The sequence below is a fragment of the Sinohyriopsis cumingii genome, chromosome 18 (genome assembly GCF_028554795.1).
Source record: "Sinohyriopsis cumingii isolate HCF-2022 chromosome 18, ASM2855479v2, whole genome shotgun sequence".
In the NCBI taxonomy this organism is placed as follows: Eukaryota; Metazoa; Mollusca; class Bivalvia; order Unionida; family Unionidae; genus Sinohyriopsis; species Sinohyriopsis cumingii.
Window position 1 is genome coordinate 83,727,009 of NC_142978.1, and position 16,971 is coordinate 83,743,979.

The following is a 16,971-nucleotide window of genomic DNA, read 5'->3' on the forward strand; positions in this document are numbered from 1 at the left end:
CTATCAAAATTTCCTGCTACCTCTTGAACAGGGACATATATGCTTCCACAGAATGGACTGTTTTTATTTTGATAGTAACATGGCCTACTTTTTCTAATATCATCTTTAACAGTTTTCCTGCACTCACTAAAATGTTTCTGATTCCAGAATAAGCAAGTAATTTAGGTCCGTAAATATGATCCAGTTCAGCTTTTATTTATGGAAAGGATTTTCCTATTTTTGCATACACTTTTATAACAACTTTATGTTTAATAAAAATTCATCTGCCATCTTGCCACTGCATCTCCACATCATGTCCTAAATGGGATGTTTTCAGTTATAGACAGGCACATTTTTATATCATATTGAGTTGCTTTATTTAGAAGATACTGCATTTGTTTTAGATCTTTTTGATCAACCCTTTTACAGCTCAACACTCACTCTTGATGTGTTTGTTAAACTCTAGCTCAAGAAAAGATGCATTCCATTCTACAACTGCACTGTTAATAGATCATCATGAAGTCATCGTCAGATTATATTTCCTTTTTTCCAACCTCATTTTCCAAAGCCAGATAGAGGAGACCAGGAAATAGGCATCGTCACAAGCCACAAGTGACAGCCTGCTACACTCCTTTATCACCTGGGCGTTCGGGCTCTAAACCATTGACACTTAAAGGTGTTTTGTTGTGACCAGTTTGAGCTGAAATTTTATTTTATGGAATACAAGTGATTCTTTTCCCTGGAAATATATAAGTGCTCATACAGAATTCTTGGACAAAGACATTCATTGAAATTTATTTGGAATTCAAAACTGGATTAATTTTTTCTGTGATTCATCAAGGAACTGTTGACACAACAGCATTTTTAAAGTTGCAACAGACATCATCACCTTCTATTTTGAATTTCATCAGGGCTCAAATTCAGATTCGTTTAGGACTTTTTAATGATAGGACTTTTATTTTTTAATTCTTGGAATAATTTTGGATTTGATTTGTAAAACTGTTCTTTTTCTCATTTTTACCTTGTTTTTCTAGGGAAATAAATTATTTATTAAATTTTACAAAGCTTGTTTTCACTTTTTTCTTGTTACGTTTTGTAAGAGCTTAAACACGTAACAACATCATTTCCTTAAAGTCTTAATACCAGAGATAGCTAACTTCTTCATATACTTTTCAAGGAAACATTAACTTCCATCGCAATCATTGGTTGCTGTTCCATAATATTTGAAAAATTTAACCCCCATTGAGGGAGGATATAGGCCAGAACAAAGAACTCTCCAACATTCTTTCAGATTTCTACTTGATGGAAGGCTTTAGTCCTATGTTTGAAATAGAATCTTCTGTTGGTTGTGGTGTCGTTGATTATGGTATTTTTTCAACCACATTTCGGCGTGTTCATGACAACTTTCATGCAAGTCTTGCTTCCTAATTATCTTAGCTACATCAGGTAAAATCAGTGAAGGTACAGCTTTTGTAATTGGCCTGAACTATCTGCTCTTCCAGTGGTTCAACTTTTCTCATGAACAGCCTCTGCTTTCTTTGTCACAACATCAGCTTTTGGTCTTCACAGTGCTACCTTTTTTAGTCTGTTTGCCCGAGGGTCATGCACATGACCCTGTCAGGGCTCTGAAGTTACACCTGAAGGGGCTAAGCCATCAGAGGAGAGAGATCATACTTGTTCTTACCACTCAGAGAAGAAAGAAATTATATTTCTAATCAGACTTTGTCATCCTGGATATGATAGGATATCTGCATATGAAATACTAACCACAGTCCAGTTGAATTTCTTACACTTATTGGTTAGGGTATTCGCCACTTGAATAACATTCAGGTGCAACTGTTCCTTAAATGACATTCTCAGTCTTTCACTTTAGTGGCCTTTCATCCTACTGAGCTGAATTAAACCTGGTAGGACCGAAACCAGTAGCACAACGCACTAATTTCCCAGGTTTTATTTTTTTTTAATCAGCAGTTTCATAATGACCCATGTTCCTCTGCTTCTGCTGGATTGGAAGGAGTTAACATATTTCCTCTTAATCACATCCATGCATAAAGCTTGAGCTATTCCACACACCATATCTCACGTAGAACTCGACACTGCTTTACATACATTAGAAGACTGGAGACAGCGGTAACTCGGGGGCAAGAGGATGCAAGTAACACTTTTTATTATATGCTTTTTTTTTTTCCTGTTAACTGTACATTATCAGAATCGTTCAATATTACCCAATACTGAACTCGCGCGACAATACACATATAGCATTCACGTACATAAAGGAACTACTTTCTGTTGTAAACAAACAGTGGACGCAGACGCCAGCACTTTTGATTTGTACACAAATCATGTACACTTGCGTAAGAGGCTCTTTACATTGTGGTTGTTTAAATTTGTTTCTGTATGAACTAAAACATGTTTTGTGGACTGCAAAAAAAAACCTGCTGTTTTGGCACATTCCGCGTTGATACAATGTTACGGATTTAGGCTAGCTACATTATATAACAGACGGAAGATAAGGTCCTTACAAATAACATACAAGTAACAAGTCATATACTCTCTTCTTTAACTGGTGATAAGAATGGCAAAATAAAATATACTTACAGTTTTACATCCTGAATTTCCTCAAAATGTATTTTCTTAATTCTGCAAATCCGAATTACATGAGCCATGTCATAGGTTTTCAATCTGGATTACACATTTCGAAATTGTGCTGTAATTTCAATGATAAGTGCATTTGCATCCTCCTTACTGCACTCAAAATGAAATACACATTAAATTCCATAGCGTCTTTTTGATAATTGCAATTGAAAGACTTCATATTTTTCCCACATTATTGTTTCAAACATTCAATGACAGAAACAGAAACACATTTGCAGATGTAAACACGCTTCTCCCGCTCCACTTCAATCCGATATATTTCATGTATAATTTGCACAGATGAATCCAGTCCAAAATCACAAACTTTCGTCGAATCGAAACAAAATACCAAAATGTATTCATTCCAGATCAAATGGAAAAGCTGTTGCAATGCGCATTCATTCACAATATCACTGCAAATTTCAATTTTAACTCTACACAGGCCATTTTCTTTCGAAAGTTATGTCGAGTGTGTGACTAAGTTCAAATTTTTCTGAGCAGAGTTATGTGCGCATTAATAATGATGTCATTGTCTAATGACAAATCTCGCTTGTGTATTTGGTTTGGAATATGGCATTCATTCATTTACGTTGTTTCTTGTATAGTATTTTGTTTATATAATTAAACCTTAGGTAGAATAAAAAAATGAGCATATAATAAAAAGGTTACTGTATTTGTATGGGAAAATATGAACTCGTTTTGTCGGAAGGATATACTACACTCCCAAGGTCATGCAGTATTCCATCCCAAAACTCTTTCATATTTTCCCATACAAACACAGTAAACTATAACTCTTACCTGTCTGTCTAATATATCATGATATGGTAATATATTTGAAGAAATATTTCTTTGATCATATTTACCTGATCATAATATGCGTGCACCGTTCCAAGCCATCCCCATAGTTATATCGCCGGAAAAGTACATACATCTGCTCTGATTGATAGAATCTGGTGCCAATCCTTCTCACTCTAGTCGGACTTCCACCTTGGCAAGCAGACAAAATATTTAGCATGCTTTGTTGTTACAACAGGCCAAAATACATGGTGAACATATTTTTTCATGGCTTTATATATGAGGTAGTTTATATACTTCTAACTTTTTTTACTCAAAAGTTTTTTTTTTGCTTCATAAAACATAATATTTTCTTAATTCTTGTGACATAAATTCTTGAAGAAGTAGTTTGAAAAAATGTAATGCTTAAAACTAAATATAAATAAGTATTCCTTTCATTGCAGACTGAATTAACAGACCTGAGATACAGCATCTGCTCATGGCTAGGTAACCAGCCTAATGTGGATCCCCTTATTCACAAGCTGAGTTTCAGCCAGTGCACCTATCTGCTGTCTGTCTTTAGATTGGAAACTCTCAGGTACAATTCCTTTTGTGTGTGTGTGTGTGTGTGTGTGTGTGTTAAACAGAGAATGAATGATCTCACATAAATATTTATGATATATTAAGTTTACATATCAAGTCAATTAACATTGTGATGCAGCATGTTGGATAATTATTATCATTATTCATCCAGTTTCTTACATATCAGATGTAAATCAATGTAAAGTTCTAATCTCATCATCCCTATGTCATGAGCATTTGGATCATGTTTGACAATTAGAGTTGTCTGATTGCTTAATTAATACAATAACCTAAAATGTGTTCTGGTGCTCAGTCTTATCATATATTTATAGAACAAGTGATAGTGTACATGCTGCTGAATCATAATCGTTTTCTTGGAACTCTGAAAGTCTAAAGCCGTAACAGTTTTTTTAGATTTAGGGATGCATTGGATGAGGTTATTTCAGAAATTATCTCAGTTTGACTTGTCACGGGAATAATTGGCGTGGCTGAATTGGACATTACATGGTCAGACCTGGGACATCTGCAGTTTTCAGCCCCTGATCTGACAGTGTTGTGCATACTGCATATAATAAAATTAACAACACAATTGATTAACTTGTCACAATTCATTGCTTCTCATCAGTTCTGATACTTACTGTTTATCATTAAAACATTCTATTCATACCATTTATATCCATGCACAAGTTGAGTCAAACTGCAAATGATATAGACTCTGAAATGCTGTCATATAATGCACTAGCAGATCAGGGTCTGTGTTATTTGTTCTACTGATTACTCCTTACAAACTGGCAAATTTGGGTCCATACATTTTTCAAATCAGATCAGACTTATCCTATAATACTTAGCTTGATTCAGTTTAATATTTATGTAGTGGTTATATGTAAATCTATCTTTCCCGACCACACCTGATGTATGGGCAATTTGAATTACAAAATGCTAGAAGCAAAGATAATTGTACATAATCCATAAGACATTGAGGCAAACACAGCAGTTATTTTTCTTTCTTTTTTCTGAGGGGATCTATGTTTTTTTTATGAGAAAAGATATTCCCTAATTAACCAGTCTCATATAAACAGTCCAGGTTGATTCCTTTAAGTATGGGGTCATTGACAAAGATCTCAGCCCATGGAATATTGTCTACTTCCATATGTTTTTGACTTGTTTTCAGTCATTATTTTGAATGTATCTTCTTCTTTTTTTAGAGTAACCCATTCCTGTGATCCAAAAGCTTTTTATGGACTTTTCACCTACCTTGAAGATAATGTAATCTATAAAGACAAATCTGGTAAGTATGTACATGTTTATATATATATATATATATATATATATATATATGTCTGTGTGTGTGTGTGTGTGTGTGTGTCTGTGCATCTGTGTCTGTGTACATTTATCACAGATATTACATAAGGGCTCTATTTTATATTTTCAAGTTGTGACTTGCAAATGAACTCAAATGACTGTTTACAAAATCAATATATCAGACATTGAATGCAAGGTTCCCATAATTATTCCATGCAGTTGTTGTTTATTTATGTTTCTACAGTTGTTTAAACATTATATTCATGTAGCTTGAGACAGCGGTGGTGTGAATGCTTATCCACTGGATTTACCAAAACCCTGTAATTGAACGATGCCTCCAGGGTCTAAACATTAAACATTACATCAGTCCCTCACTTCATATAAATTATTTAATTATATTGTTTGGTGTTATGTCTGCATATATGAGATTTGTGGAACAAACTGTATGTGACCTAGACCCTAATTATAAAGAAAAGATACTAGCAACACCAACTGATTTTCATAAATGAATGGTCACTTCCAGATGGGTTTTCACTGAAGACATTTTTTCTTTTTATGATGTCTAATCAATTCTAAATGAAATTGGTGCTACTCAGACATCCATTATGGCTGCTACAATGCCATCTTGAAAACCATTTCATCACTACTCCTCCTGAAGGGATGGTTTTATCAACATGGGGAATTTACATAAAAATTACAGATGTTGTCTAGTTGATTGTAAATTAAAATGTTGCTGACTTGACATCCATTATGGTCATCCAAACGGTCATCTGGAATATCTTGTTATTGCTACTTTTCATAGTTGGATAACCATGTTGACATTGTGCTTTCACCAAAAGACTTTTATCATGTTGAGTTGGTCCTAAATGGAAATGTCCCATTTGATGTCCATTATGGCCACCACAGCAGCCTCTTAAATGTAAAGTCATTTTAACATGTGGTTTTTATCACAAAAGTTCTTTTGCTGGTTCTAAATGAAAGTGATGTAAAACTTACCCTCATTAGGATTACCAAGATGGTCAGTTTGAAAATATTGTTATTTCTATTCCTTCCAAATGGATGGCCATATATTTTTACACATAGACTTCTTACAATACCTCGTTCATCCTAAGTGAAAATGGTGCCAATAATACATGGAACATAGATGGTAAAATGGCCATCTAAACAATATTGTTGTCACTACTGTGCCTGAATGGTCATAATGACATGGCATTTTCACCAAGTGACTTCCAGTGATCCTAAATGAAAATGGTGTCGATCTGACATCCAGGATGCAGCCATCTTGTTATCTCCACTTCTTCTGAATAAAAAGTCATATCAGCATGGGATTTTCATCCAATATGGCCACCACAGAAGTCACATTGTAAATCATGTTATTGCTACTCTTCCTGAATGGAAAGTCATATTGGCATTGGTTTTCCACTGGAAGACTTCTTATGGTGTCTAGTTGGACTTCAGTAAAAATTGTACCAATGTGATAGTCAATATGGCCACAACAGCAGCCATCTTGAAAATCTTATTGCTACTCCTTCTAGATGGAAAGTCATATCAACATCATGTTTTCACCAGAAGACTTTTCATGGTGTTATAGTTTGTAGTAAATGAAAATGGTGCCAGTCTGATATTCCAGTATGACCACCATGGCAGCCAGTCAGCTGTGTTATTGCTACTTCTCTTAAATGGAAATTTGTATTGACATGGGGGTTTTCACCAGCAGACTGCTTATTATATCTACATGTTCCTGAATCAATATGGTGCCAATCTGACCTAAAATAACAGGGCTGTGACAATGAATGTATTGAAAATTTTGTCACTAATTCTCCTGAATTGGTGGTCATATCAACTTGTGGTTTTCACCAAGTGTCTTCTAATTCTGTCTGGTTTGTTCTGATGAAAATGGTACTAATCTTATATAAATAAGGCTGCAAGAGAGGCTAATTTGAAAATCTTATTACTCAAGAGATGTTTCAACACTCAGCAGTTTAAAATAAGAAATCATCTTATCTTGAATTCCTGTAAATTCATTTGGTTTATTAGAGCATTAGTCCCCTCAAGGGACTCTTGTTGCTTATCGTTTATCATTCTGCATTTGCATTCTCCATTTCCTTTAATGTACATTCATCATTCATTTGTGTTCATTCTGCATTTCCTTTGTGTTCATTTTACATTCCACTTGCATTCCATTTTCATTTCAATGGTAAAATGACAAATTTCCTGAGGATCTTTGATGAATGTGATTATGAGGAAGATACTATTTTTATATGTCATAATCTTATATTTGATTGGTTGAACTTGTTACCACTCTAAAGACCAAATGTACTCAGACTAGGCTAATAATATTTATTAAATGTGGTCTCAAGCAGGTTCTATTATAGGTGACAGATCTGCCCTTATTAATGAGGTGGTTTTCGATCTCATTGGCTGAGCTTGTTTTTTCTCTAGAGACTATTTCTCATCCTATTTTGATAAAACTTGGTTAATATGTTTATGCAATCAGTATCTTGGCAAAATTCAGTTATGACCTTCATTAAAATTATGTCTTTATCTTTGGACAGAATATTTTTCAGACTAATAAAATAGGTAAAATTGATATGAAAGTTGGGGTATAGATTGCATAGAATTATGTTTATACTGTTTAGTGATATGGTCAACTGTTAAATTATGTAAGCCAGATGAGCAATATCAGACACACATTGGCTTCTTGTAGAAGCATGTTGGATCTTATGACCTAAATGTGTCTGGTCCATTGTTGACAAGGAACTTACGTCCATATACATTTCTAAAATACTAGTTTTTGATACCTTTTATGCAAAATTCACACTAATGCATTAGATTATATGCTAAATATAAAACCTGCTTTCAGGTTACATGCAAGACTGCATCATCAAACATAATGGTTACTTTACTAGTGTTAACATATTAATAAAGTTCAGCACCTTTCACATGTATATAAATTAAAAATAAATTACATTTGCACACTTACAAATAAATGGCAGTTAAGATCTTGATTTGTTCTTAAATTATTTTTCAGGCATGTGGCATTGCATACGTGCAGTTGCTGACAAGACGTTTGAGAAGTTTCTTGAAGTCACTGCAGAAAAGGTAATTGTATATGCATTTAATTTCATCATAAAAATTGTTTCATTTCATCTTTCTGTAATTGCAAAAGTTGAATTTATGTTCAAAAGACTTGAAATTGAGTTTAACATGCAACAGGTACTGATGAGAGCATTTATAAATCTGCTATACACTGTCCAACTGCACCATCATAACGTGGACAGATTGTAAGTGTAGGAGTAATATAAATCTGCTATACACTGTCCAACTGCACCATCGTAACGTGGACAGATTGTAAGTGTAGGAGTAATATAAATCTGCTATACACTGTCCAACTGCACCATCGTAACGTGGACAGATTGTAAGTGTAGGAGTAATATAAATCTGCTATACACTGTCCAACTGCACCATCGTAACGTGGACAGATTGTAAGTGTAGGAGTAATATAAATCTGCTATACACTGTCCAACTGCACCATCGTAACGTGGACAGATTGTAAGTGTAGGAGTAATATAAATCTGCTATACACTGTCCAACTGCACCATCATAACGTGGACAGATTGTAAGTGTAGGAGTAATATAAATCTGCTATACACTGTCCAACTGCACCATCGTAACGTGGACAGATTGTAAGTGTAGGAATAATATAAATCTGCTATACACTGTCCAACTGCACCATCATAACGTGGACAGATTGTAAGTGTAGGAGTAATATAAATCTGCTATACACTGTCCAACTGCACCATCATAACGTGGACAGATTGTAAGTGTAGGAGTAATATAAATCTGCTATACACTGTCCAACTGGACCTTCATAACATGGACAGATTGTAAGTGTAGGAATAATATTAATCTGCTATACACTGTCCAACTGCACCATCGTAACGTGGACAGATTGTAAGTGTAGGAGTAATATAAATCTGCTATACACTGTCCAACTGGACCTTCATAACATGGACAGATTGTAAGTGTAGGAGTAATATAAATCTGCTATACACTGTCCAACTGCACCATCATAACATGGACAGATTGTAAGTGTAGGAGTAATATAAATCTGCTATACACTGTCCAACTGCACCATCATAATGTGGACAGATTGTTAGTGTAGGAATAATATAAATCTGCTATACACTGTCCAACTGCACCATCATAACGTGGACAGATTGTAAGTGTAGGAATAATATAAATCTGCTATACACTGTCCAACTGCACCATCATAATGTGGACAGATTGTTAGTGTAGGAATAATATAAATCTGCTATACACTGTCCAACTGCACCATCATAATGTGGACAGATTGTAAGTGTAGGAATAATATAAATCTGCTATACACTGTCCAACTGCACCATCATAACGTGGACAGATTGTAAGTGTAGGAATAATATAAATCTGCTATACACTGTCCAACTGCACCATCATAACGTGGACAGATTGTAAGTGTAGGAATAATATAAATCTGCTATACACTGTCCAACTGCACCATCGTAACGTGGACAGATTGTAAGTGTAGGAATAATATAAATCTGCTATACACTGTGCAACTGCACCATCATAACATGGACAGATTGTAAGTGTAGGAATAATATAAATCTGCTATACACTGTCCAACTGCACCATCATAACATGGACAGATTGTAAGTGTAGGAATAATATAAATCTGCTATACACTGTCCAACTGCACCATCGTAACGTGGACAGATTGTAAGTGTAGGAATAATTTGTGTGGTTTTACATGTATAAAATATGGTTGATCATTCATTCCTTCATCACCGGCACTTTTTAGAAATCTAGGGGTTGTTTTATGTTCTGATCTACTATCATTAATGATTAACTTACTAAACAAAGACAGTACACTCTGGGGAAATACACCAACTGAGCTGCACTGCAAGGCTTCACATGATTTCAAATCCTCTACTTTAAAAAAAAAAAATTCATCAGATTTTTTTTGTTGGTACCAGGTCAGTATTTGTTTCATAAAATCCAAAATTGGCAATCAGTATGAATCACACATGTGGTGGAATGAGAAAACAGTGTTTTCTATGGAGTTTTTTCTTTCTTTAGGAGAAAACTGAAGCCAGAGAGAGGGAGCTAGAAGGTCATGCTCAGTTTTTGCTGGTGAAATTCAATCACATCCACAAGCGAATCCGCAGAGTGGCAGACAAGTACCTGACAGGTCTAGTGGACAGGTCAGTAAATCTACAGGTTGGCAGACAATTTCCTGACAGCTAGTGAACAGGTGAAATCCCTAGTAATGGAAAGAGCATCTATTGAATACTGTATATAAACATGCAGAGTAAACAGAAACTTCTCTGCAGTAAATTATGGAAAATCTTGACAGGGCCGACATTTACATATCCTGTCTGTGGCAGGGAAGACATTTACATATCCTTTCTGTGGCAGGGCTGATATTTACATATCCTGTCTGTGGCAGGGACAACATTTACATATCCTGTCTGTGGCAAAGAGTCTGATGATTATCAAGGTCTTTCATCTCAGCAATTCTCTCTGCTAGTTTATTTCAGTATGTTAATTGGCATTCAGATTCTGTGTCCTAGAAGATAGGCAACATTCTGTACAGTGCTTTCTCTTTGTACTCCAGAGATCCTAAAACCCATGTATTTGACTGACATGTCTGGTAGATCAAAAGTTTTGACCAGCACTTGCTATGAGCAACCCAACATATGTCACAGGAGTTCTCAAATGTCATTATGTAAACTTGTCTTTAATTTTTTATACATTTAACTGTCAGATAAATACCTTAATGAAGTAAAATTCAAATTGTACTAGTTCTGGTTTATAGGATATTTTTCTTTAATGGACAGTCAATAAAGATGTTGCCGACTAAGCTTAATTCACAAGGTGGCTGGATCTTATTTACAGTTTCTTTGTCGGACAGTTGTTAGGAGTGTTATTGACTAAGCTTGTTTGGTCAGTTTTCCCAGTTGTTTAAACAGTCTTATTGCCTGAAAACATGAGACAAAACTCATGTTAAAACTCTGGACTTATAAAAAGTTTAACTGAACAGTTGGCTTGGGTTAGTACTATATAGTAGACATTAGATCAGTTCTTTATGTCATGTGGTTTGTGTTGAGGCATGTCATGATATGGTATCTTTGGAGTAAACTATGCAAAGCCTAGGTCCAGATTTAGAAAAAAGGATGCTAGCAACATCAACTTAATTTTAATACCTTCCTCAAAGGCTTATTTGAGGACCTGAACGTCACCATCTGAATTCACCAGCCATGCATGTTAATTAGCTGTTACCTATTTTTGAGGTAGCAAGTCATCTTCTCATAAATTATTAATTAATATTTGACAACAGTAGGTTGAAATAGAATACTGTAATTTGTTGTGTACTCATCTGCATGTTTGCTACTGTTATCATTTCAAACCACCTACCTATGAAAAATGTCATCAATGTTATGTCACTTATGAGAAAAATATTCAGCTGTACAATATTGAATGATTTTCAGTGTTGCTTATTCTTTGAATCATTTGTCTTTTAGATTCCCATACCTGTTGTGGAGTGGGAGGGTCCTTATGACAATGTTGGACATCCTACAGCTGCTCTCAAAGTCTCTAGAGATGGTAAGTTTATAAGCACTTCAAAAGCAGATGTCTGTACATAATTAAATCTTTTCCAGCAGCAACAGTGATGGCAGCTGCATCAACATAAAAGTATTTTGTTGCTTTGAAGGTTTTGAAAACTACAGTGTATATACATGATGGGTATGTTATTGTATGCAGGTATGTGGTAATGTCATGTGGATCTTATTACTTTGTACTTGCACCATCCACAAATCCACTCTCTTGAAAAAAGAATGAGATTTATTTTATAGGTTTTTGTCATGATTCATGATTCCAAAAGCATAAAAATTATATTTTCTGTGTGATGCATATCAACGAGTTTATGTACCAATTAATTGTACTTTTGCTTTTGCAAACCGTGAAAAATTATGTAGATAATAAATAAATTTATTGTATCTTGTTGGAGATTTTCTGTCATCAAGAAGATATTTTCAGCTTTCAATGCAGTCTTCATTTTAAAAATACTGCCAACATTTAGGTATCAGAAAATGAGATGGACCATTGTGCTATATCAGAACCATACCGTTACAACTCTATGGTCATAAACCAAGTAACAGAAAGAAACAAAACCAACAAGTTTTGTAAAACTTAACAAATAATTTAATTATCAAAGTTATAAAATGAAAATTTAAGACGATCTCTCAGCATTATGAATTAAATCCAAAATAATTCCAAAGTTCTATCGCAAGTCCTAAAGAATCTAATGTTCTGAATGAATTCCAGATCCTTGCCACAGTCCTGATGCATCACAATGACATTGTCCAGAATTACTTTTAATAAATTTACAATAGTCCCAGAAAAATATTTTGGTCCAACGAGCAATGAGTAGTCCCAGTGAATAATCCAGAAAATGCCTCCTCTCAGATTTTATCTAAATGCAACATTAAACACATCTGCAGAATGATTTTAACACAAGAACATCTTAATAAGAATCTTGAATAGGAATGAATTAATTGCTCAGTTCTCTCCTTATATACATCTCCAAGAGTCTATTACATCTATATGTTGCAATATACCCCACGTGACAGACCTTACTACTCAATCTAATATTTCACAATACTTACATAAACAACCACCTAGCTTTAACTAGACAACCACAAATAACTCCATACTTGTAAATATCTTTATTATTAGAAACTTGACAACACCTATTTATAGATCCTATTCAGTCTGCATCCCATAATTGAAACATACAAAATGGATACAGTCATGCACCAAAAGTTACAAAAAATATGGATATACATGTTTTCTTAAATGCCCTTAATTTGACTCTAACAGACATGACGTTGCACAGAACAACAGAATGCCATCATTTCCTTTGCAAAGATTCTCCACTGGAGGGAATTTTCAGAAAGGAAAATCCTGGCACAGAATGATTCAGTAAGAGTTTTTTTTAAAGTATCCGCTATCTTAAAATATCAGTATGGGGTTTTATGAAGTAGTTCCTTGAAACATGAAAGAAAATAATATTTTTCTGCATATTTAAAGGTAAAGACTGGTTGACCATTGAACAGTTGTTCAGATTTTAAACAAAGTGAGAACATTAAATTTCTCTTTGCTATGTAACCTGGAAACTGGAATTTCAACCTCAAAAACTATATTAGCTAAAAATGGTCAGAATATTCCTACAAATATTTTCTTTAGAACCAGAATTCATCTGGCAAAATGGTCTTTATCAAATCAGATAGTTCAACAGGTCTTTCTTTGATAGGGTTACCCTGTGATAAATCTGTTTTTGTCCATAGTAAACTGTTCTTGGATTCCACAGTAGATGCTCAGACAGTCTGCTTAATTTCCCAGAGTTCTGGAACATACAGTGGATTTCCATTATCAAAGAAATTCTGAGAGCCCCATTATTGCCCATAAAATAGGGATACCCACAAATGCCCATACCCACTGGAACTTCCATTTCAGGAGGATCTGTTATGTCATTCTATAACAATGATTTACCATCCAAACACAGAAGTGTGTTAAATCTTCATGCATGACTGTATGAATCTTAAGTCAAAAGGCCTTTCTGAACAAACTAAAAATAACCTTCAAGCATCTTGGATGACTGAACACAAAATGACTATTCCAGCAAATTCAGATGATTTTGTTAGCTGGTGTCATGAAAGATAAATTGATCTCTATTCAACTTCTTTATTTCAAGTAGTTGATTTATTAGCTGACATTTGCAAACAAAGGCAGACTTGCAGTGTAAAACAATACAGGCTATAGGTTCATGTTTTCTGGAAGTTTGCTCCCAGACTTCTGTATACCAGTAGAGCAACATCACAATTTTGTTAGGTATCATAATGGCATTTGTTTAACAGTAGGCCTTATGTTAAGAAACTTTGTTATTGCATGCATACCTGCCAAAATATAACAGGACACCTGTCAAACACACCCTTCCAGCACATTCATGTTTAGAAAATAAGTTTCATTAATAATAGTAGGAAAAAAACAAAAATTGGAGATCATTCTTGACATCACAGTATGTGCCCATGATGTGTATAAACAGTAAACAGATATGGAAAGTTGTCTCTTGGGGCAGTTTATACAGAGATAAACAACCACCATTTAACATTTTACTTAATTGACTGACAATATGTAGACTAGTTTGCCTGGGTAAAGTACACAGCATGGAAGAACCCATTTCATTTGAAGTTAGGTAAATCAAAGAGGTATTTGAAGAAACAAAAGTTGTTGTTCTTTGTTGTCTTGAATGATTGCTTATTTGAGATTATTGGTATATTCATGATCAGTGGCAATGTTTCTTTGAAGTCTTATTTAGCTCTGTACATAACAAGCAAAATATGATTATTTTGACACATCCTCACAGCAGTACAGATGTGGAAAGATCATTTTCTATAAAATCACAAAATTCAAAATGTTTGAGGAAGTTTCAACCATTCAGGCATAGATGAGTGCAAAGATCGACTCGAATAACACCTGGATTACCTTCAAACTATTGAGAGCAGCAAAGACCATATCTAGTTAAGACTGTATTCAAGTGACCAATTGGTTTTAAAGACAAGACTGGGTCTATTTTTTCTTATTTAATGTCTGTGTGGTAGTGACTATGTGGCTGCACTTGTTGTTGTTGTGGGGTTTAATGCCATTTTTCAGCACATGATATGCTATGCATGGTGGCCAGTATTAATGGTGGATGACTGTGCACTTGTGTGTGCATGTATGTGTGTGACTGCACATGTGCATAAATGTATGTGTGTGACTGTGCACATGTGTGTACATGTGTGACTGCACATGAGTGTGACTGCACATGTGTGCATGTATGTGACTGCACATGTGTATGACTGCACATGTGTGCATGTATGTGTGTGTGACTGCACACATGTACATGTATGTCTGACTGCACATGTGTACATGTATGTGTGACTGCATATGTGTTTGCATGTATGTGTGACTGCACATGTGTGTGCATGTATGTGTGTGACTGCACATGTGTGTGCATGTATGTGTGTGACTGCACATGTGTGTGCATGTATGTGTGTGACTGCACAGGTGTGTGCATGTATGTGTATTACTGCATGTGTGTGCATGTATGTGTGTAACTGCACAAGTGTGTGCATGTATGTGTGTGACTGCACGTGTGTGCATGTATGTGTGTGACTGCACATGTGTGTGTTTGTGTGTGACTGCACATGCTTGTGCATGTATTTGTGTGAGGTTATGCTATTTGACCATTCTAAGCCTGCAATCTATTTTCTGTTTAAAAATGTATTAAATGCTTGAAGAAGAAAAAAATCTTTAATTTAGATTTGAATTTCCAATCACTTTCTATTGGCTTATAATGAGTAGATAACTCAATCTCAGTTGTATGATGTAGCTTCTTTGGATTGTGCACATTGACACCCTTTGGGATCTCAAAACAATCTTTGAGTTTCAAAAAAAACCAAATTGCTGTCTGGCAGGTTGGCAGGTATGTGAATGGCATATGCATTTTGTTCAGGAGGAAATTACTTAAGCAGATGATGAATTCTGATATTTTAAGATAGTGGCATGGAAAACAGTTTTCTGGTGGCAATTACTACTTTTCATTTATGAAGTGACTTACAATCCTCTCATTTCAGCATCGATGCATTGAATGTACAGATTGAAACAATGCAGAAACAAGGCATCACTCTCCTTCATTAAAGTTTAGATAGGACTTTTTGACCTAATCCTTGAGTAACACTGGCTTTATCTCAGCTTTTCCAGAAAATAAACTCTTTGATGAGAAAAGATTGTGGCAGTTTATCTAAATAAAAATACCAACAGATATTCAGATGTAAAGAAGGAAATGATGAAACAAAACCATTTTTAGGAATTTAGAGTTTTCACATTCAAGTATGTGCATGTGACAACAGAGAGGTGAGCATAGGAAAAATCAGATTTTTTAAATTTGGTCTGAAATTCCGATTAAAATCAGGAGGATTTTCATCAACTAAATTTTTAGCTTGCAAATGGACAAAAATGACAATGAACGGATTTCCTTTTTTACATTACATCACATCAGTCATTTCAGAGCAATTTGTTGCCTTTCATGTTGTCCTTAAATGTAACACAAGCATTTTTAGCTTTTCTTAGGTGATCATTGCATGGATTATATTTCTGGCAGTCTTCATCATAATTGAGCTCAACGCCTAGGAAATGTTGTATTATTACTGGATCCAGGTTTCCTCTTGAGTCAGCCTGAATTTTGTCCCAGGATGGAAAATATCCTTTCAGTGACTGCATTGGAGTGTGGTAGCATTAATATAACTCAGTATAGTCCATTAAGAAGTTTAAATTGTTTCCTGACATTCAGTAGGGTCAGGATGCTGATTGTGTGCCAGAACTTCTCAAGATTGGTGCAGTCTAGGTTGAATTTGGCAAGTTCTTCTTAAAATTGACTTTTCAAGTATAGCCCAATGAATGTTCATTCCCTTTGAACTTAATTGCAACCACCAAAAATTCATGTTTCTCTCCATTATTGAATTTCGTCTGATATTTTGGTTCCTTAGATCTTGGCATTATAGCATTAGGAGATAATATAGACATAGATAACTTGATAAATTTTAATTACCAAAA

The 16,971-nt window shown here is 34.8% G+C and overlaps 1 protein-coding gene across 2 annotated transcripts in view; it reads left to right on the forward strand.

Moving 5' to 3' along the window:
- LOC149777183 (phosphatidylinositol 4-kinase alpha-like) overlaps positions 1 to 16,971 on the forward strand; it is a 209,270-nt gene that overhangs the window by 71,168 nt on the left and 121,131 nt on the right. For both annotated transcript variants that reach the window (XM_089941887.1, XM_089941888.1), the window contains 5 exons: positions 3,852 to 3,985; positions 5,175 to 5,257; positions 8,303 to 8,373; positions 10,390 to 10,514; positions 11,835 to 11,916. In XM_089941887.1, the coding sequence (XP_089798013.1) occupies positions 3,852 to 3,985; positions 5,175 to 5,257; positions 8,303 to 8,373; positions 10,390 to 10,514; positions 11,835 to 11,916 (495 nt within the window). The remainder of the gene's footprint in view (positions 1 to 3,851; positions 3,986 to 5,174; positions 5,258 to 8,302; positions 8,374 to 10,389; positions 10,515 to 11,834; positions 11,917 to 16,971) is intronic.